Source organism: Coenobita brevimanus, chromosome 71, assembly GCF_032717465.1.
Source record: "Coenobita brevimanus isolate Jiangsu-jjx chromosome 71, ASM3271746v2, whole genome shotgun sequence".
NCBI lineage: Eukaryota > Metazoa > Arthropoda > Malacostraca > Decapoda > Coenobitidae > Coenobita > Coenobita brevimanus.
The window spans coordinates 31,492,575-31,514,692 of NC_137024.1; the positions used below are offsets into that span (position 1 = coordinate 31,492,575).

At 41.6% G+C, this 22,118-nt stretch overlaps 1 protein-coding gene across 1 annotated transcript; it reads left to right on the forward strand.

Moving 5' to 3' along the window:
* Positions 1–12,128: 12,128 nt before the first annotated feature.
* Positions 12,129–14,923, forward strand: LOC145406726 (uncharacterized). Its single transcript, XM_080277824.1, has 4 exons — positions 12,129–12,179; positions 13,344–13,567; positions 13,689–13,899; positions 14,681–14,923. Exons 1-4 carry the CDS (start codon positions 12,129–12,131, stop codon positions 14,921–14,923), a joined length of 729 nt encoding a protein of 242 aa, XP_080133950.1.
* The last annotated feature ends 7,195 nt before the right edge of the window (positions 14,924–22,118 follow it).

Genomic DNA, 22,118 nt, shown 5'->3' on the forward strand with positions numbered 1-22,118 from the left:
AGGCGTTGCGAAGGAAACTGACGAAGTGACTTGAGAAATTTCACTGAAATCCATACGCTACTTTCCCCTATTTCTTATCGTTTTTATTTTTGGGAGGGGGCTGACCCCTCAAGATTTGGGTGGTCACGCTCCCCAAATATCACAGTACGGAGGAGTGTCACTGCACAACATGCACTAAGATACCAAAGAACTATTCGTCCTCCTTTCATCATTTACGATAATTTCTTTTTGAAGAAAGGGACTGACCCTCCTAAAAATCATGGCTGCAAATTGTATATAGTGGAAGGCCTTCCAGGTAACGCACCGAACTCACCTGGGAAGTTTAATTTAGATCAATCACATAACCAAGGAGTTAAAGCACACACACACACACACACACACACACACACACAGTTGTATCTCACGGAACGGCATACGGCGAGTTAACGAAAATGTCTTATGAATGTCTTTTTTCAACGTCTTTTATCAGTCCTTCGAAGCAGGATTGATAAAAGAAAATTAAAAGAGAAGGTGAGAAATACAGAATAAAGAGAGTATGCATATAAAGGAGGACGAGAGAAATACAAAGACCATAAGAGAGAAAAATCGGGGCACAGCGAGATAGAGATAGGAAGATGTGCAAATCTCACGACCTTGCGTGTGTTGACAAGCGTGACGTCACCGCCCTGGCCACGCTGCCCTGCCCGCTAAGGGGTATATAAGGCGGGCCAGATGAGGTCGTGGCATCAGTTCCTCCCAAACCACGAAGAAGACAACATGAAGGTATACTGACCACACTTGATTTTTATACTGAGACTTGACAAACACTGATTCCATGCCGTAATGACTGTCGTTAAATCTATAGGCAATAATGTACATCTTTTTTGACAGGACAAATTATATAAACATTAAGAGAGAAACATACGAACCCAGAAATTAATAAATGTCTGAGCACAACAGTCAAAATTATCACTAAAAGAAACTGCAACAAACTAAAAGATTAATATGCAGATGACGAAGGTCGATTTTAACAATGCAAAAGAAAGACAAGAGCAAAGTTTGATATAATTCGACGGTAAATCATTAATAAGTAAATGAACAAGTTAATAAGTAAATACTAGTAAAACATGTTATAGGCAAAGAAAGTAATTCAAAAGAGATAAACAAAATTTATCTCCATAACCAAATTTATACTTAAAAATCGACCACTCAAATAAGAAGCGAGTATACGGCCTTCAACAACATCAAATTTCTGTTCAAAATATGACACTCTACGAAATCTTGAAGTCGTGTAGTTCGTCTCAGTTTATAGGAATAAAAAATCGCTTTAATTTGCAGTGAAAAAACTGAATCAGATTTCAGATCTTTGATATATTACAGACCGTGCCAGTCATCACTTATAAAACCCTAGGCAAACTTTACCACTAAAAAGAAAAATAATTAAGACCTCTACATTTTCACTAATTTTTAAACCGCTAAGAAAAGAGAAAAAATGTTGTCTCAGTAGCATTAATTCCTGCACAGCCTTGGAACACTTTCTATCTATCTATCTATCTATATACACACGAGTATATGTGTGTGTGTGTGTGTGTGTGTGTGTGTGTGTGTGTGTGTGTGTGTGTGTGTGTGTGTGTGTGTGTGTGTGTGTGTGTCCGTGTGTGTGTGTGTGTGTGTGTGTGTGTGTGTCCGTGTGTGTGTGTGTGTGTGTGTGTGTGTGTGTGTGTTTATCGTGCTAAAAAATAACCAGAATCAGTTACATCCTAACGCATCAGAGTTCTTTCAGACTGGTTTTATGAGAATCACATTAATGTAATAGATTCATAGGCAACGTCAACTGTCCACCATTAACATCCCTGTTCAAACCACAAAAACGTCTACAACATATTTCTTACAGACCAGAAGTCTGAATCCCTTCAGCACGACGACGACATTTATATTATGTCTTTGCCAGTGCCATACGACTTTATTATTACTCCCTTTTTCTTCACCTTCCCTTCGTGGATTCCGCAAAAAATACCCGCAGCTGCCTCCGTCCCCACCACAGGTGACCCTGTGCCTGGCTCTGGTGACGGTGGCGCTAACAACTGCTGCACCACAAGGCTACAACTACCAGGGCCCCCCAGCCCCTTCAGCACCCTCCTACACCCCCGCGCCGCAGTACGCCGGGGCACCCGCGCAGTACGACTTTCAGTGGGACGTGAACGACCCGCCTTCAGGCAACTTCTTTGGCCATCAGGAATCAAGGGATGGTGCCGTCACTAGAGGAAGGTGAAAGGAAACTGTTTGTCTGTCTGTCATTAAAATCTTCTAAACAAACATAATAATTTCTTAGTCTGATCACTCTCTTCACTGTCTGTCTCATAATCTACCTATCTGTCTGTCCTCCCTCAGTTACTACGTCCGCCTGCCCGACACCCGGCTCATGAGGGTTGACTACTACGTGGACGAGACCGGCTACCACCCCACCGTCACCTTCGAGGGCCAGGCTCAGTTCCCGCCCACACGCCAATACGCCCCTGCCTACACCGCACCCGCACCCGCACCCGCACCCGCACCTGCACGTGTCTACTCCTCGCCCGCACCTGCACCTGCACCCGGACCTGTACGTGTATTTCCTTCTCCCGCACCCTCAGGCAGACGTGTATTTTCTTCACTTGCACTCACCTTCCCCTCGCCCTCCCCTGCCCGTGCCCCAGCCCCAGCCCCAGCCCCAGCACCAACAGGCCAGTATGCACCCCCAGGCAGGAAGTAAGTTTGGGTCATCTCCGTGCCAGTTCAGTCAGCGTCTGTACCTGTGTGATGCCACCTGGTTCTGTGTATGTCCGTTTAATGCCGCCTAGTTTTGTCTATATCCATTCAGTGCCGGCCAGTTCCGTCCATACCTGCTCGATTCCACCTGTCCCTCCCCACACCATGTTCTGTTCTATATGGCCAGTGTTAGATTGTCTGTGCTCTATTCTGTTCCTGTCCCTTCACTTATCTCGTTTCGTCCATACCCGATCAAATCCCTCTAACTCCTCGTCCGAATCCATCCAATCAGGCCCCAATTTGCTTGTCCCCGCCCGATTCCCTCCATCACCGTCCGTTTCTGTCCATTGCACTTTGAGAAATGCTCGTTCCAGTCTGATTCCCTCCTTCCAAGCCCGCATATATATCCGTTGCACACCAAACTGTATCGTTCTTGCAGACATTCGCTCCGTTGCAGCCCAGATCAGTTCCGTTCTTGCTAAAATCACTCTGTTTTCAGGTAACATCCATCTGATCCACCCTGGAAACTGCCTTAACTGAAACTACCTAGATTGATTCTCAATGCTTCAATCCTCCGTCAGGTTTCTTCGAGTGCTCTTCAGCCCTTAGGTTAACCCAACCCTTGTGTCCCTCAGCTTTTCAGCCCGTTGTGTCCCGCCCTTAGATTACGCAGCCATCGTGCCTCAGAATACACATACCACACGGCTTCAAAGTACTCAGCCACAAAACAATGCCCTGCTATTGGAATATCATTCCTTTGTCCTTACAATGCCCAGGCCTTAGCAGTCTCAGCCATCAGAATGCTCAATGCTGTATATTTGTCGTCAGCGACCACACTAGACTCTATCCAGATCTTCCCAGTCACATTAAGGTTCTAATTCTCTGTCACGTCCTACCCTTGTCAGTTCCAGCACCGTTTTATGTTACTACTTACTTTTCGGACTAAGTCTGTTAGCACTGAGACCCTGTTAACTTTGTCAAATGTCTCAAATTTAAAACTTGTCGTAATTTCTTAAAACTTAATCTCAGTTTCTAACTCTTAGAATTTGGCATCAAATTATTGTGTGCTTTTTAATTTAAGGATCCCAATTTAAGTCGGTGGTACAGATCTAGCGTGTGAAGGTGCTAAGAAAGTGGGTGAGTGAGTGAGAAAGTATGTGAATGAATGACTAGAAGCAAGTGTGGAGAAATTTGAGTGAAGGCAATGTGATAATAAAAAAGTGAGTTAGGCAGTTTGAAAGTGAATAAGTATTAATGAGTGAATGTGGTGGTGACAACATTCCCTCGCTGTCTGCTTAGACGAATCTCTGTTTAAATTGGGTTTTATTTTCTTTATTGCTTCCTGTACAGAGACAACTTACAGTTTTCTGTGAACTCGAGTGGTGAATTTATACAGAACCATATTTTTGTATTTCCTGTAAATAAACGCAACAGCAGATTTATTTTTGAGTTTTAATGGTTCTTGAGGTTGTGTTCTCTCTCTCTCTCTCTCTCTCTCTCTCTCTCTCTCTCTCTCTCTCTTTTTCTCTCTCTCTCTCTCTCTCTGAAACACAACATGGGTGATGTTCTAGAAAAGAAAGGATGTTGGAACATGCTAATATTTAAAATCGTGATTCTCTCACTGTCACTCATGATAATCATCCTCATCATCAACAACAACAACAAAAGCAACACAGCAAGCCTTCCTTTACCTGTGTTATATGTTCGGGTTCCAAGCATCATATATCAAAATGTGTCAGCATACGCATCCAAATATATAGGTAAATAGCGAAACATTTTTTGTTAATGATAACCCTCTTTAAATGTTTAACTGCTTGCATTTCTCTCCGGGTGACAAAATGTCTGCCATTATCCTGACTAAAATAGGTGCATCTATCACATGCCTTTTAAACCAAAATATATTTCACTCAGTGCCAAACCTCCATGGATTTATCCTGGCCTGTACTTTGCTTGACGGAGGCCACCACTGGAATGCGTCACTTTCTCCTATGTGTTAAGACAGCACTGACACCCGCCATGATATCCTTTTCGTTAATAACGATGTTTCCTTGATAACAAACATGGTATTATTTGCCGAAGGAACTGGCCTCCACACGTGCCATACCGTAAATTTTACATGGCAAACATTGTCAGCCATTGGCACTAATTCGAAGTCATCACGAGTAAGGTGTTGCACCGGGACAGGTTCCCCGGAAAATTCCATAAAATTTCTAATACTAAACATTTCAAGTCAATCACTGTTATGCCTCAATGCATTTCTGTATTGCAGTAACACCATGAACAGACCAAAATTCTTTAAAAAGTATTTTGGTTTGTAACAAGGATCCTTCGCCATGTACTGGTTTACTCCATGATTTAGTGGACTCGCTTTAACGATATTCACGCAAGGAATTGGAGAGGCAGGGGCGTGGAGGTATGAGTTCCCCCTATTTTCGTCAGACTAATGACTACACATAATTAAAGAATAGCCGTTTACCAAAATTCCTGCAATAAACTTCTTACAAAAACATTATCATAGTATTATTTCAGTGCAAAGAGGGATTTGGTAATAAATTCTGAGGAATTTGGTAATGAGTGATCATTAATTTTAACTTTTCAGCCCTAATAACGTGTATTCAAAGAATACCCCCCCCCCTTCGCCTTTCCAAAGTGCTGTATCCGCCCCTGGACCATGATGCAAACGTGGTGTGGAACAGAAGATATAAAGGCAAGTATTCTTGGTGAAAGCAGTACAAAAATGTGGCCATACTTCAAGTGCGATGATGATAACAAATTATTAAGGCTGTCTATGAGACTGCCACACGTACACAGTTCAATCTCACTTTTAACGATTTTATTTAGCAAACCACCGAGTGACAAACCAAATATTATCGTGTAACCAAGGAAACCATTTATTGTACTACTGTACAGTATGTTAAGTGGTAACCATATTGTATAATTACATGGACGCCTGGTGGTCAGGTGGGTTAAGGCGTTCCAACCGTATGTGGCTTGCAAGGGTGTACGTACAAGAGGTATTTGAACTCTGTTGCTCACATAATGCCACTCAGGGATAGGCACCTGGTCACTTTAGCTTTGAATTCTGAAATAAGTACCCTAGCCCCAAGACCCCACGCTCTTGATGGCGTAATTAATAAATAGACGATAGAAAGAGACGAGTAATAGATAAAATATTATAGGCTGGTAGACAGATAAGAAGATAGATAGATAGGCAGACAGACACACAGAAAGATAAATAGATAGATATACTCGTACAAACATATTTATAGAAAGACAAGTAGACAGAAATCTTACGCAAAGGTCTGACTTAATATATATAATTATCCTTCCACTTCAGTTAAGGAGTTTATCGAGCTTAAATCTTGACGATTTATTCAGCGATGAGAAACTTAAGTAATAAAAGGCTGACAACTCTCTCTCTCTCTCTCTCTCTCTCTCTTCTTTTTCTGCAGTGCTATAACAGTCCTTTCAATGTGCTTTATAATCCTGACGACTTTATTCAACAGAAACAAACCTATAGACAGTCAGAAGGGCAAAACTATGTGTAAACTGTACATTACAAAGATATAACTTGGGTGTGTATTTCGGTGTAGTCTTGGCGATATCATTCAACGAAGGGAAAGTGCATTGTTGAAGAGGTAAAACAGTCTCATTAAATCCATTCATTTTGTGGTGCAACTTTACCAACTGAATGGTTTACACTCCTTTACTTAACCTCTTCACCAGGAGAGATCTGGCCGAAGCTGAAGAAAATCGTCTGGAGGTGTCAAATAATAAAATCAAAAAATACATCATCATAGACAAGAGGTTCATTTTTAAGCGGCGGCAAAGATTGAGAGAAGAGCGTATAAGGGAGACAAGGACGAACTGGGAACCGTAACAGCCAGTCCAATATTTACTCACTTGTAGGCGTAGGGGTCCGAGGCTAGGCAACCGTAGTCTTGTACATTAGGGGAAGGTGACCAGCCTACGTCCACTGATGGTATTGACGTGATGGAAAAACGTTCACTCACATTCTGGACACTTAATATACTAAATCCTGTGTGTGTGTGTGTGTGTGTGTGTGTGTGTGTGTGTGTGTGTGTGTGTGTGTGTGTGTGTGTGTATGTGTGTGTGTGTGTGTGTGTATGTGTATGTGTGTGTGTGTGTGTGTGTGTGTGTGTGTGTGTGTGTGTGTGTGTGTGTGTGTGTGTGTGTGTGTGTGTGTGTGTGTGTGTGTGTGTGTGTGTGTGTGTGTGTGTGTGTGTGCGTGTGTGTGTGTGTGTAGTGCAGCCAAAACTGGAGTATGGATTTTGACGAAACTTGGCAGGACGACTGAAAATGGGCCCCAGATGAGCCAGTTCCAGTATCGTGTCGGCTGATATTTTCTGGAGGGGTGTTGGCTCCCGATTATTTTACAATACGCGTTCTCTTTTTACAGATAGAGAGGGATAGATAGATAGGTAGGTAGGTAGGTAGGTAGGGAGAGAGAGAGAGAGAGAGAGAGAGAGAGAGAGAGAGAGAGAGAGAGAGAGAGAGAGAGAGAGAGAGAGAGAGAGAGAGAGAGAGAGCAATATGACAAGTGAATTTAAAGGAGAGAGCATGGATGAGAAAAGATATGGAGAGGCAAATAAAAGAGAAGAACAAGAGAGATGGCAGTAACTACGGAAAGGAGGAGAAAGCTAACAAGAGAGACAAATGAGAAAATGAAAGAATGGTTGATAAGACAAAAATGAATCAGATGAGAGCAAATAAAAGATGTGACACAGCAATAAACAACAGAAAGAAAAAGAATGAGACACTGATATAACAGGAGAAATAAAAGAGTAAGGGAGACAGCAATATGTAAGAGACGAGTGAGGAAGAGAACACCATAGCAACTGAACTAATATGGTGCGAATGAAGAAGGTAGACCGATATAAGGGTAGTATGAGACAGCAAAAAGTAAGAAGGTAAGGGAAAGGCAGAAGTAAATAAAAAAATTAGGAGACAAGTAAATAAGAGAAGAAGTGAGGACTGCGCAATAAGCAAGAGAATGGGTAGATATCAATGCAACAAAAGAATTTCAAGACAAAGGTAAAGGAGATACAATGTGTGAGAATGAGAGAGACATCAATATAACAAGAGAAGACAAACACAAGCACCCACAGATAACAACACTCTCGCCATACAATTTGTCTAAGGGCCCGTCCACCCAATCAAAAGACACAGAGGTTTTGGGGTATGGTAATGGAAAAAACGTAGGGATATAACTGCGTCCACGTACTGAACTGAAACTCTCTCCCCGGTTCTGACGTACTGTTTATAGCATGATTAGTCACCAAGCTTCGAAGCTGACGACCAGGGTGTTTCGATACGACAGGTGTGCACTGAACGTATGGAGGGACCTTAACGCCGATCATATCATCCTTGCCTTTGCCCTTGTCCTTTGACTAATTGCCGTCAAAATCTAAGAACTTCATCCTTGCTTAACCCTAAGCCCATCCACCAAGGATGGTTTAAGGCGGAGCAAGAGTGTTTATGTTGACCTTATGTTATAACCATGGTCTCTGATTGATTGTTCTGAAAATGAGGTAATTGTATTCTGGGCTAAACTTAAACCCTCCCACCAGGTTTCATCTAAATCGTATCAAAACTATTTGAGTTAAAGGCCGAAACTTTGACTTTGCCCTGAAACCTTAACCTCTGACTAATTGTTTTCAAAAGCGAACCACTCTACAGTACCCTTTCCGGTTCCTCAAACGCTTGACGAAGTTTGGTCAAAATGAGTCAAAACATTTGAGCTGATTTGGTCCATGACGTATGACTTACGACCTTATTCGATTTCAAATTAATGATCTCTTTCTCTGACGGCCCTGAGTTATTGTGCCAAACTTAATGCAGTTCAGTGCAGTAGGTTTCCAATAATCTTAGTAACAGACAAACAGAATGACAAGCTGCACCAAACTGCATAACGCGTTGTGCTGGTGAAAAAAAAGAAGACAGAGACAACAATAAATGAGAGAGATGAGTGAGGAAGACAGCAATAAATGAAAGTTAACTACTGTCGGAGAGAAACAGATGATATCAAATTTTAAAAATATTAATTTGTTCGATCCCATGACACATTTTATTTCAATTTATTTTTGCCTTCTTCAGATAATTTCTTAAAGCCTAAGAAAAAGTTCGCGTACTGAAAGGACGACTATAAATAACCATTGCAGTTCGAAGTCTTTCCTAAGCTGTATATAATCGTCTGGTTGTAGCAAGACAATACAAATGGCGTACCCGTAATGAAGGAGTTAAACCAGGAGAAGGAAAGATTGAAAATAAAATAGAGAGGGGAGGGAAGCTAAGAGAAATAATCAAAACCTAACAAGAAGCGGTGCCAAGGCACAGCCAACCCGTCCCCGACAGTCTTTTTTGTGCTGACGTATAGGCTAAACACAAAAGGAAATCGAGTCAAAGATGTCACATATCAAATTTGGAGTATATCGGGTGATAATTGACGATTTCATGCCCATCTGAAATTTTTGGCCCGACCCACCTGACAGTGACCCCACTACGGCTAACTGGGGGGTGACCCCCCCTGATGTAATGAGGCATGTTACTGGATGCAGATTTGAAAGATGCACCTTGAGATTTTTGTTTCATGTTGATATGACGAATTTGAATGGGATATAGCGAAAAAACGATTTTATTTATTTATTTATTTTTATTTTTTTACATTTTTTGGATCTACAGCCTGGGCCTGGGCCCAATTTGCCGCAAACTTTAATCAGGCGATCAGAAGGTCAGAGCCCATCATCCCTGTAATTTTAGTCAAAATAGCACCTGTAGTTCTCGCGTAAAGTTCTTAACAGACAGACAGACAGAGAGACAGACAGACAAACAGACAGACATACAGACAAACAAACAAACAAACAGATAAACCGAGTGAAAACAATACCTGTCCCCGGGTAATAATGGGAGACCTAGAGACTGGGGAGAAATAAGAAGATAAGGAGAAGGCCAATTACAGAAGAGAGAGACAGAGATAAGAAATGAAAGAGGAAGATAAGAGAAATCCACATCAAGAATAAGAGAATTAGAGATAGGACGACAAACTTAAGATCTCTAGTATAAGATGGAAGGAAAATTAATGGAGAAAAAAGAGAAACAGAGAGACAGTCAGAAAAAAAAAAATAAAACGAAATAACTAGGATGCAGAGATAAACAAACGCTGAAATGAATGAAACAGATAAAGAAGACGAGAGAGAAAAAAAAATAGGCAACGGAATATATGACACGAGAAAAAAAAAAAATGCCAAGGAAGGGACTAGGTGTTGGCATGCAAGGGTTCTGATGATGAAGTGTGGTGTGATCCTTGTCGCGTGCATCGGATTCTCAGCACACACTGATATCCGGTTTTACAATAGTTCTGTTACGCCGTGTGATCCTTGCACTGTGAGGGACTGTTGTGTAGGTTTATCCTTTGGTATATGAGAGAAAAAAGAATCAAACCCTCCTCCATCTCTCTCTCTCTCTCTCTCTCTCTCTCTCTCTCTCTCTCTCTCTCTCTCTCTCAACAATATTAGTATTTGGACAGGTGAGGCAGGTGCGATGCAGGGCAGAAAGTGACGGTTGTTGGCTGACTGATTAGATGTGACATTTATGAGTTATGACGTCATCGGGGATTCCTATTTCACTGACCTATTAATTTTTTTTTTTTTCGCTGTGATCTTGGGTTTGGTCTGCGCCTACCGACCACCAAGCTGAGGGCACATCGCCAGCTGGAGAGGATGAATAAGACTCATGAAAATCGGTCCATAGCTGCGGCCTGTTCCCTGCCAACGAACTGATGGACGGAAGGAAAACTCTTTCTGGGTCAGCCGCCCAAGACTCTCGACTACATCGTAGGGAATATTGAAACAAAGGGATAAAAGAGAAGACTAGAAGGCGAAGAGGGACGTAATTAGGCCGGGCAATAAGACTATAAAAAGATTAAAGATAATACAGGATACAGACAGAACAACAGAATACAACAGAAATGAACAGAAAAGATACCAGGACTAGACGAGAATTAAATTGGGCACAGAGAAAAAAGTAATTAAATAATTAATTTATACCAAAAAAAAAAAAAAAAAAAAACTCATGTACAGCATACCTCCACCAAGGCGGCACCGTCTTCTGTTGCGATGTCCATTACCTTGACCTGTAGTCCAGTGTTTATCACTTGTTCCACTAGTGGTTTTCCATTTGTATTATCTGAAACAATTTCATCCAACAATTATTCCTTATTATTGCTAACAGACATTTAGACAGACAAACAAACCAAAACTTAACTTCCCTTGCCTAAGACAGCAATAAAGTAGAAGTGCAGTTTCTTCCTGTGCATTCACAGAAAACATGGAAACTACCTTCCCAGTCCTGCGATATGCCCATTTCGTTGAAACCCATGTGCTCAATTTCGCATATTTCTGATCGTTTTTATTTTTTGGAGGGGGCTGACTTCCTTAAGAATCATATAAGGGGTCACTCTCCCCAAATATATCATTACAGATGAGACTCCATTGTACAACATTTACTAAGATATCAAAGCAGTATCTGCCCTCTTTCCTTGATTTGTCATCCCATATAAAAATAAAGATGGGAAATTTTTGTATAGGAAAAGGCGTTGCGAAGGAACCTGACGAAGTGAGTTGAGAAATTTCACTGAAATCCATACGCTACTTTCCCCTATTTCTTATCGTTTTTATTTTTGGGAGGGGGCTGACCCCTCAAGATTTGGGTGGTCACGCTCCCCAAATATCACAGTACGGATGAGTGTCACTACAACATGCACTAAGATACCAAAGAACTATTCGTCCTCCTTTCATCATTTACGATAATTTCTTTTTGAAGAAAGGGACTGACCCTCCTAAAAATCATGGCTGCAAATTGTATATAGTGGAAGGCCTTCCCGGTAACCCAGTGAACTCACCTGGGAAGTTTAATTCAGATCCATCAAATAACCAAGGAGTTAAAGCACACACACACACACACACACACACACACACACACACACACACACACACACACACACACACACACACACACGTGTATCTCACGGAACGGTATACGGCGAGTTAACGAAAATGTTTTATGAATGTCTTTTTTCAATGTCTTTTATCAGTTAACGAAAATGTCTTATGAATGTCTTTTTTCAATGTCATTTATCAGTCCTTCGAAGCAGGATTGATAAAAGAAAATTAAAAGAGAAGGTGAGAAATACAGAATAAAGAGAGTATGCATATAAAGGAGAACGAGAGGAATACAAAGACCATAAGAGAGAAAAATCGGGGCACAGCGAGATAGAGATAGGAAGATGTGCAAATCTCACGACCTTGCGTGTGTTGACAAGCGTGACGTCACCGCCCTGGCCACGCTGCCCTGCCCGCTAAGGGGTATATAAGGCGGGCCAGATGAGGTCGTGGCATCAGTTCTTCCCAAACCACGAAGAAGACAACATGAAGGTATACTGACCACACTTGATTTTTATATTGAGACTTGACAAACACTGATTCCATGCCGTAATGACTGTCGTGAAATCTATAGGCAATAATGTACATCTTTTTTGACAGGAAAATTATATATACATTAAGAGAGAAACATACGAACCCAGAAATTAATAAATGTCTGAGCACAACAGTCAAAATTATCACTAAAAGAAACTGCAACAAACTACAAGATTAATATGCAGATGACGAAGGTCGATTTTAACAATGCAAAAGAAAGACAAGAGCAAAGTTTGATATAATTCGACGGTAAATCATTAATAAGTAAATGAACAAGTTAATAAGTAAATACTAGTAAAACATGTTATAGGCAAAGAAAGTAATTCAAAAGAGATAAACAAAATTTATCTCCATAACCAAATTTATACTTAAAAATCGACCACTCAAATAAGAAGCGAGTATACGGCCTTCAACAACATCAAATTTCTGTTCAAAATATGACACTCTACGAAATCTTGAAGTCGTGTAGTTCGTCTCAGTTTATAGGAATAAAAAATCGCTTTAATTTGCAGTGAAAAAACTGAATCAGATTTCAGATCTTTGATATATTACAGACCGTGCCAGTCATCACTTATAAAACCCTAGGCAAACTTTACCACTAAAAAGAAAAATAATTAAGACCTCTACATTTTCACCAATTTTTAAACCGTTAGAAAAAGGGAAAAAATGTTGTCTCAGTAGCATTAATTCCTGCACAGCCTTGGAACACTTTCTATCTATCTATCTATCTATCTATCTATATACACACACGAGTATATGTGTGTGTGTGTGTGTGTGTGTGTGTGTGTGTGTGTGTGTGTGTTTATCGTGCTAAAAAATAACCAGAATCAGTTACATCCTAACGCATCAGAGTTCTTTCAGACTGGTTTTATGAGAATCACATTAATGTAATAGATTCATAGGCAACGTCAACTGTCCACCATTAACATCGCTATTCAAACCACAAAAACGTCTACAACATATTCCTTACAGACCAGAAGTCTGAATCCCTTCAGCACGACGACGACATTTATATTATGTCTTTGCCAGTGCCATACGACTTTATTATTACTCCCTTTTTCCTCACCTTCCCTTCGTGGATTCCGCAAAAAATACCCGCAGCTGTCTCCGTCCCCACCACAGGTGACCCTGTGCCTGGCTCTGGTGACGGTGGCGCTAACAACTGCTGCACCACAAGGCTACAACTACCAGGGCCCCCCAGCCCCCCCAGCACCCTCCTACGCCCCTGCGCCGCAGTACGCCGCGGCACCCGCACAGTACGACTTTCAGTGGGACGTGAACGATTCGCCTTCAGGCAACTTCTTTGGCCATCAGGAATCAAGGGATGGCGCCGTCACTAGAGGAAGGTGAAAGGAAACTGTTTGTCTGTCTGTCATTAAAATCTTCTAAACAAACAATAATTTCTTAGTCTGATCACTCCCTTCAGTGTTTGTCTTATAATCTATGTATCTGTCTGTCCTCCCTCAGTTACTACGTCCGCCTGCCCGACACCCGGCTCATGAGGGTTGACTACTACGTGGACGAGACCGGCTACCACCCCACCATCACCTTCGAGGGCGAGGCTCAGTTCCCGCCCACACGCCAATACGCCCCCGCCTACACCGCACCCGCACCCGCACCCGCTCCTGCACCTGCACGTGTCTACTCCTCGCCCGCACCTGCACCTGCACCCGGACCTGTACGTGTATTTTCTTCTCCCGCACCCTCAAGCAGACGTGTATTTTCTTCACCTGCACTCACCTTCCCCTCGCCCTCCCCTGCCCCTGCCCCTGCCCCTGCCCCTGCCCCTGCACCATCTGGCCTGTATGCACCCCCTGGCAGGAAGTAAGTTTGGGTCATCTCCGTGCCAGTTCAGTCAGCGTCTGTACCTGTGTGATGCCACCTGGTTCTGTGTATGTCCGTTTAATGCCGCCTAGTTCTGTCTATATCCATTCAGTGCCGGCCAGTTCCGTCCATACCTGCTCGATTCCACCTGTCCCTCCCCACACCATGTTCTGTTCTATAAGGCCAGTGTTAGTTTGTCTGTGCTCTATTCTGTTCCTGTCCCTTCACTTATCTCGTTTCGTCCCTACCCGATCAAATCCCTCTAACTCCTCGTCCGAATCCATCCAATTAGGCCCCAATTTGCTTGTCCCCGCCCGATTCCCTCCATCACCGTCCGTTTCTGTCCATTGCACTTTGAGAAATGCTCGTTCCAGTCTGATTCCCTCCATCCAAGCCCGCATATATATCCGTTGCACACCAAACTGTATCGTTCTTGCAGACATTCGCTCCGTTGCAGCCCAGATCAGTTCCGTTCTTGCTAAAATCACTCTGTTTTCAGGTAACATCCATCTGATCCACCCTGGAAACTGCCTTAACTGAAACTACCTAGATTGATTCTCAATGCTTCAATCCTCCGCTAGGTTTCTTCGAGTGCTCTTCAGCCTTTAGGTTAGCCCAGCCCTTGTGTCCCTCAGCTGTTCAGCCCGTTGTGTCCCGCCCTTAGATTACGCAGCCATCGTGCCTCAGAATACACATACCTCACGGCTTCAAAGTACTCAGCCACAAAACAATGCCCTGCTATTGGAATATCATTCCTTTGTCCTTACAATGCCCAGGCCTTAGCAGTCTCAGCCATCAGAATGCTCAGTGCTGTATATTTGTCGTCAGCGACCACACTAGACTCTATCCAGATCTTCCCGGTCATGTTAAGATTCTAATTCTCTGTCACGTCCTACCCTTGTCAGTTCCAGCACCGATTTATGTTACTACTTACTTTTCGGACTAAGTCTGTTAGCACTGAGACCCTGTTAACTTTGTCAAATGTCTCAAATTTAAAACTTCTCGTAATTTCTTAAAACTTAATCTCAGTTTCTAACTCTTAGAATATGGCATCAAATTATTGTGTGCTTTTTAATTTAAGGATCCCAATTTAAGTCGGTGGTACAGATCTAGCGTGTGAAGGTGCTAAGAAAGTGGGTGAGTGAGTGAGAAAGTATGGTGAGTGAGTGAGAAAGTATGTGAATGAATGACTAGAAAAGCAAGTGTGGAGAAATTTGAGTGAAGGCAATGTGATAATAAAAAGGTGAGTTAGGCAGTTTGAAAGTGAATAAGTATTAATGAGTGAATGTGGTGGTGACAACATTCCCTCGCTGTCTGCTTAGACGAATCTCTGTTTAAATTGGGTTTTATTTTCATTATTGCTTCCTGTACAAAGACAACTTACAGTTTTCTGTGAACTCGAGTGGTGAATTTATACAGAACCATATTTTTGTATTTCCTGTAAATAAACGCATCAGCAGATTTATTTTTGAGTTTTAATGGTTCTTGAGATTGTGTTCTCTCTCTCTCTCTCTCTCTCTCTCTCTCTCTCTCTCTCTCTCTCTCAAACACAACATGGGTGATGTTCTAGAAAAGAAAGGATGTTGGAACATGCTAATATTTAAAATCGTGATTCTCTCACTGTCACTCATGATAATCATCCTCATCATCAACAACAACAACAAAAGCAACACAGCAAGCCTTCCTTTACCTGTGTTATATGTTCGGGTTCCAAGCATCATATATCAAAATGTGTCAGCATACGCATCCAAATATATAGGTAAATAGCGAAACATTTTTTGTTAATGAAAACCCTCTTTAAATGTTTAACTGCTTGCATTTCTCTCCGGGTGACAAAACGTCTGCCATTATCCTGACTAAAATAGGTGCATCTATCACATGCCTTTTAAACCAAAATATATTTCACTCAGTGCCAAACCTCCATGGATTTATCCTGGCCTGTACTTTGCTTGACGGAGGCCACCACTGGAATGCGTCACTTTCTCCTATGTGTTAAGACAGCACTGACACCCGCCATGATATCCTTTTCGTTAATAACGATGTTTCCTTGATAACAAACATGGTATTATTTGCCGAAGGAACTGGCCGCCACACGTGCCATACCGTAAATTTTACATGGCAAACACTGTCAGCCATTGGCACTAATTCGAAGTCATCACGAGTAAGGTGTTGCACCGGGACAGGTTCCCCGGAAAATTCCATAAAATTTCTAATACTAAACATTTCAAGTCAATCACTGTTATGCCTCAATGCATTTCTGTATTGCAGTAACACCATGAACAGACCAAAATTCTTTAAAAAGTATTTTGGTTTGTAACAAGGATCCTTCGCCATGTACTGGTTTACTCCATGATTTAGTGGACTCGCTTTAACGATATTCACGCAAGGAATTGGAGAGGCAGGGGCGTGGAGGTATGAGTTCCCCCCATTTTCGTCAGACTAATGACTACACATAATTAAAGAATAGCCGTTTACCAAAATTCCTGCAATAAACTTCTTACAAAAACATTATCATAGTATTATTTCAGTGCAAAGAGGGATTTGGTAATAAATTCTGAGGAATTTGGTAATGAGTTATCATTAATTTTAACTTTTCAGCCCTAATAACGTGTATTCAAAGAATACCCCCCCCCCCTTCGCCTTTCCAAAGTGCTGTATCCGCCCCTGGACCATGATGCAAACGTGGTGTGGAACAGAAGATATAAAGGCAAGTATTCTTGGTGAAAGCAGTACAAAAATGTGGCCATACTTCAAGTGCGATGATGATAACAAATTATTAAGGCTGTCTATGAGACTGCCACACGTACACAGTTCAATCTCACTTTTAACGATTTTATTTAGCAAACCACCGAGTGACAAACCAAATATTATCGTGTAACCAAGGAAACCATTTATTGTACTACTGTACAGTATGTTAAGTGGTAACCATATTGTATAATTACATGGACGCCTGGTGGTCAGGTGGGTTAAGGCGTTCCAACCGTATGTGGCATGCAAGGGTGTACGTACAAGAGGTATTTGAACTCTGTTGCTCACATAATGCCACTCAGGGATAGGCACCTGGTCACTTTAGCTTTGAATTCTGAAATAAGTACCCTAGCCCCAAGACCCCACGCTCTTGATGGCGTAATTAATAAATAGACGATAGAAAGAGACGAGTAATAGATAAAATATTATAGGCTGGTAGACAGATAAGAAGATAGATAGATAGGCAGATAGACACACAGAAAGATAAATAGATAGATATACTCGTACAAACATATTTATAGAAAGACAAGTAGACAGAAATCTTACGCAAAGGTCTGACTTAATATATATAATTATCCTTCCACTTCAGTTAAGGAGTTTATCGAGCTTAAATCTTGACGATTTATTCAGCGATGAGAAACTTAAGTAATAAAAGGCTGACAACTCTCTCTCTCTCTCTCTCTCTCTCTCTCTTCTTTTTCTGCAGTGCTATAACAGTCCTTTCAATGTGCTTTATAATCCTGACGACTTTATTCAACAGAAACAAACCTATAGACAGTCAGAAGGGCAAAACTATGTGTAAACTGTACATTACAAAGATATAACTTGGGTGTGTATTTCGGTGTAGTCTTGGCGATATCATTCAACGAAGGGAAAGTGCATTGTTGAAGAGGTAAAACAGTCTCATTAAATCCATTCATTTTGTGGTGCAACTTTACCAACTGAATGGTTTACACTCCTTTACTTAACCTCTTCACCAGGAGAGATCTGGCCGAAGCTGAAGAAAATCGTCTGGAGGTGTCAAAGAATAAAATCAAAAAATACATCATCATAGACAAGAGGTTCATTTTTAAGCGGCGGCAAAGATTGAGAGAAGAGCGTATAAGGGAGACAAGGACGAACTGGGAACCGTAACAGCCAGTCCAATATTTACTCACTTGTAGGCGTAGGGGTCCGAGGCTAGGCAACCGTAGTCTTGTACATTAGGGGAAGGTGACCAGCCTACGTCCACTGATGGTATTGACGTGATGGAAAAACGTTCACTCACATTCTGGACACTTAATATACTAAATCCTGTGTGTGTGTGTGTGTGTGTGTGTGTGTGTGTGTGTGTGTGTGTGTGTGTGTGTATGTGTGTGTGTGTGTGTGTGTGTATGTGTATGTGTGTGTGTGTGTGTGTGTGTGTGTGTGTGTGTGTGTGTGTGTGTGTGTGTGTGTGTGTGTGTGTGTGTGTGTGTGTGTGTGTGTGTGTGTGTGTGTGTGTGTGTGCGTGTGTGTGTGTGTGTAGTGCAGCCAAAACTGGAGTATGGATTTTGACGAAACTTGGCAGGACGACTGAAAATGGGCCCCAGATGAGCCAGTTCCAGTATCGTGTCGGCTGATATTTTCTGGAGGGGTGTTGGCTCCCGATTATTTTACAATACGCGTTCTCTTTTTACAGATAGAGAGGGATAGATAGATAGGTAGGTAGGTAGGTAGGTAGGGAGAGAGAGAGAGAGAGAGAGAGAGAGAGAGAGAGAGAGAGAGAGCAATATGACAAGTGAATTTAAAGGAGAGAGCATGGATGAGAAAAGATATGGAGAGGCAAATAAAAGAGAAGAACAAGAGAGATGGCAGTAACTACGGAAAGGAGGAGAAAGCTAACAAGAGAGACAAATGAGTAAATGAAAGAATGGTTGATAAGACAAAAATGAATCAGATGAAAGCAAATAAAAGATGTGACACAGCAATAAACAACAGAAAGAAAAAGAATGAGACACTGATATAACAGGAGAAATAAGAGAGTAAGGGAGACAGCAATATGTAAGAGACGAGTGAGGGAGAGAACACCATAGCAACTGAACTAATATGGTGCGAATGAAGAAGGTAGACCGATATAAGGGTAGTATGAGACAGCAAAAAGTAAGAAGGTAAGGGAAAGGCAGAAGTAAATAAAAAAATTAGGAGACAGAAGTAAATAAGAGAAGAAGTGAGGACTGCGCAATAAGCAAGAGAATGGGTAGATATCAATGCAACAAAAGAATTTCAAGACAAAGGTAAAGGAGATACAATGTGTGAGAATGAGGGAGACATCAATATAACACGAGAAGACAAACAGAAGCACCCACAGATAACAACACTCTCGCCATATAATTTGTCTAAGTGCCCGTCCACCCAATCAGAGGACACAGAGCTTTTGGGGTATGGTAATGGAAAAAAAGCAGGGATATAACTGTGTCCACGTACTGAACTGAAACTCTCTCCCCGGTTCTGACGTACTGTTTATAGCATGATTGGTCACCAAGCTTCGAAGCTGACGACCAGGGTGTTTCGATACGACAGGTGTGCACTGAACGTATGGAGGGACCTTAACGCCGATCATATCATCCTTGCCTTTGCCCTTGTCCTTTGACCAATTGCTATCAAAATCTAAAAACTTCATCCTTGCTTAACCCTAAGCCCATCCACCATGGATGGTTTAAGGCGGAGCAAGAATGTTTAAGTTGACGTTATGTTATACCCATGGTCTCTGATTGATTGTTCTGAAAATGAAATAATTGCATACTGGGCTAACCTTAAAAACCCTCCCACCAAGTTTCATCGAAATCGTATCAAAACTATTTGAGTTAAAGGACGAAACTTTGATCTTGCACTGAAACCTTTACCCTTGACCAATTGTTCTCAAAAACGAACCACTCTGCCCTTTCCTGTCCTTCAAACGCTTGACGAAGTTTGGTCAAAATGAGTCAAAACGTTTGAGTTGATTTGGTCCATGACGTATGACTTAGGACCTTTTTCGCCTTCAAATTAATAACCTCTTTCTCTGATGGTCCAAAATTATTGTGCCAACCTTAATGCAATTCAGTGCACTAATTTTCCCATAATCTTAGTACCAGACAGATAGAAACACAAGCAGGACCAAACTGCGTAATGCCTTGTGCTAGTGTAAAAAAGGAGATGACAGAGACAGCAACAAATGAGAGATGAGTCAGGAAGACAGCAATAAATGAAAGGAAAAATAAGAGTTAACTACTGTCAACGAGAAACAGATGATATCAAATGATAAAAAATATTAATTCGTTCGATCCGATGACACATTTTATTTCAATTTATTTTTGCCTTCTTCAGATGATTTCTTAAAGCCTAAGAAAGAGTTCGCGTACTGAAAAGATGACTATGACCAACCTTTGCAATTCGAAGTCTTTCCTAAGCTGTATATAATCGTCTGGTTGTAGCAAGACAATACAAATGGCGTACCCGTAATGAAGGAGTTAAACGAGGAGAAGGAAAGATTGAAAATAAAATAGAGAGGGGAGGGAAGCTAAGAGAAATAATTATAACCTAACAAGAAGCGGTGCCAAGGCACAGCCAACCCTTCCCCGACAGTCTTTTTTGTGCTGACGTATAAACACAAAAGGAAATCGAGTCAAAGATGTCGCATATCAAATTTGGAGTAAATCTGGCGAAAACAGACGATTTCATGCCCATTTGAAATTTTAGGCCCGACCCACCTGACACTGACCCCCCCTACCGCTAACTGGGGGGTGACCCCCCCTGATGTAATGAGGCATGTTACTGGATGCAGATTTGAAAGATGCACCTTGAAATTTTGGATTCATGTCGATATAACGAATCTGAAATGAGTTTTGGCGAAAAAACGATTTTTGTTTACATTTTTTTTTTATACAGTTTTTGGGTCTACAGCCTGGGCCTTGGCCCAGTTTGCCGCAAAATTTAATCAGGTGATCAGAAGGTCATAGCCCATCATCCCTGTAATTTTAGTCAAAATCACAGCAGTAGTTTTCGCGTAAAGTTAACAGACAGACTGACAGACAGACAGATAGACAGACAGATGGACAAACAAACAAACAAACAGACAAACCGAGTGAAAACAATACCCGTCCCCGAGCCCCTCAGGGGAGGGGAAGGGTAATAATGGAAGAAGTTGAGACGAGCGAGAAATAAGATGAGGACAAGGCAAATTACAGAAGAGAGAGACAGAGATAAGAAATGAAAGAGGAAGATAAGAGAAATCCACATCAAGAATAAGAGAATTAGAGATAGGACGACAAACTTAAGATCTCTAGTATAAGATGGAAGGAAAATTAATGGAGAAAAAAGAGAAACAGAAAGACAGTGAGAAAAAAAAATAAAACGAAATAACTAGGATGCAGAGCTAAACAGATATGAGAATGAATGAAACAGATAAAGAAGACGAGAAAAAAATAGGCAACGGAATATATGACACGAGAAAAAAAAAAAAATGGCAAGGAAGGGATTAGGTGTTGGCATGCAAGGGTTCTGATGATGAAGTGTGGTGTGATCCTTGTCGCCTGCATCGGATTCTTAACACACGCTGATATCCGGTTTTACAATAGTTCTGTTACGCAGTGTGATCCTTGCACTGTGAGGGATTGTTATGTAGGTTTATCCTTTGGTATATGAGAGGAAAAAGAATCAAACCCTCCTCTCTCTCTCTCTCTCTCTCTCTCTCTCTCTCTCTCAACAATATTAGTATTTGGACGGGTGAGGCAGGTGCGATGCGGGGCAGGAAGTGATGCTTGTTGGCTGACTGATTAGATGTGACATTTATGAGTTATGACGTCATCGGGGATTCCTATTTCACTGACCTAATTTTTTTTTTTTTTTTTTTTCCGCTGTGGTCTTGGGTTTGGTCTGCGCCTACCGACCACCAAGCTGAGGGCACATCGCCAGCTGGAGAGGAAGAATCAGACTCATGAAAATCGGTCCAAAACTGCGGCCTGTTCCCTGCCAACGAACTGATGGACGGAAGGAAAACTCTTTCTGGGTCAGCCGCCCAAGACTCTCGACTACATCGTCGGGAATATTGAAACAAAGGGATAAAAGAGAAAACTAGAAGGCGAAGAGGGACGTAATTAGGCCGGGCAATAAGACTATAAAAAGATTAAAGATAATACAGGATACAGACAGAACAACAGAATACAACAGAAATGAACAGAAAAGATACCAGGACGAGACGAGAATTAAATTGGGCACAGAGAAAAAAGTAATTAAATAATTAATTGATTAAAAAAAAAAAAAAACTCATGTACAGCATACCTCCACCAAGGCGGCACCGTCTTCTGTTGCGATGTCCATTACCTT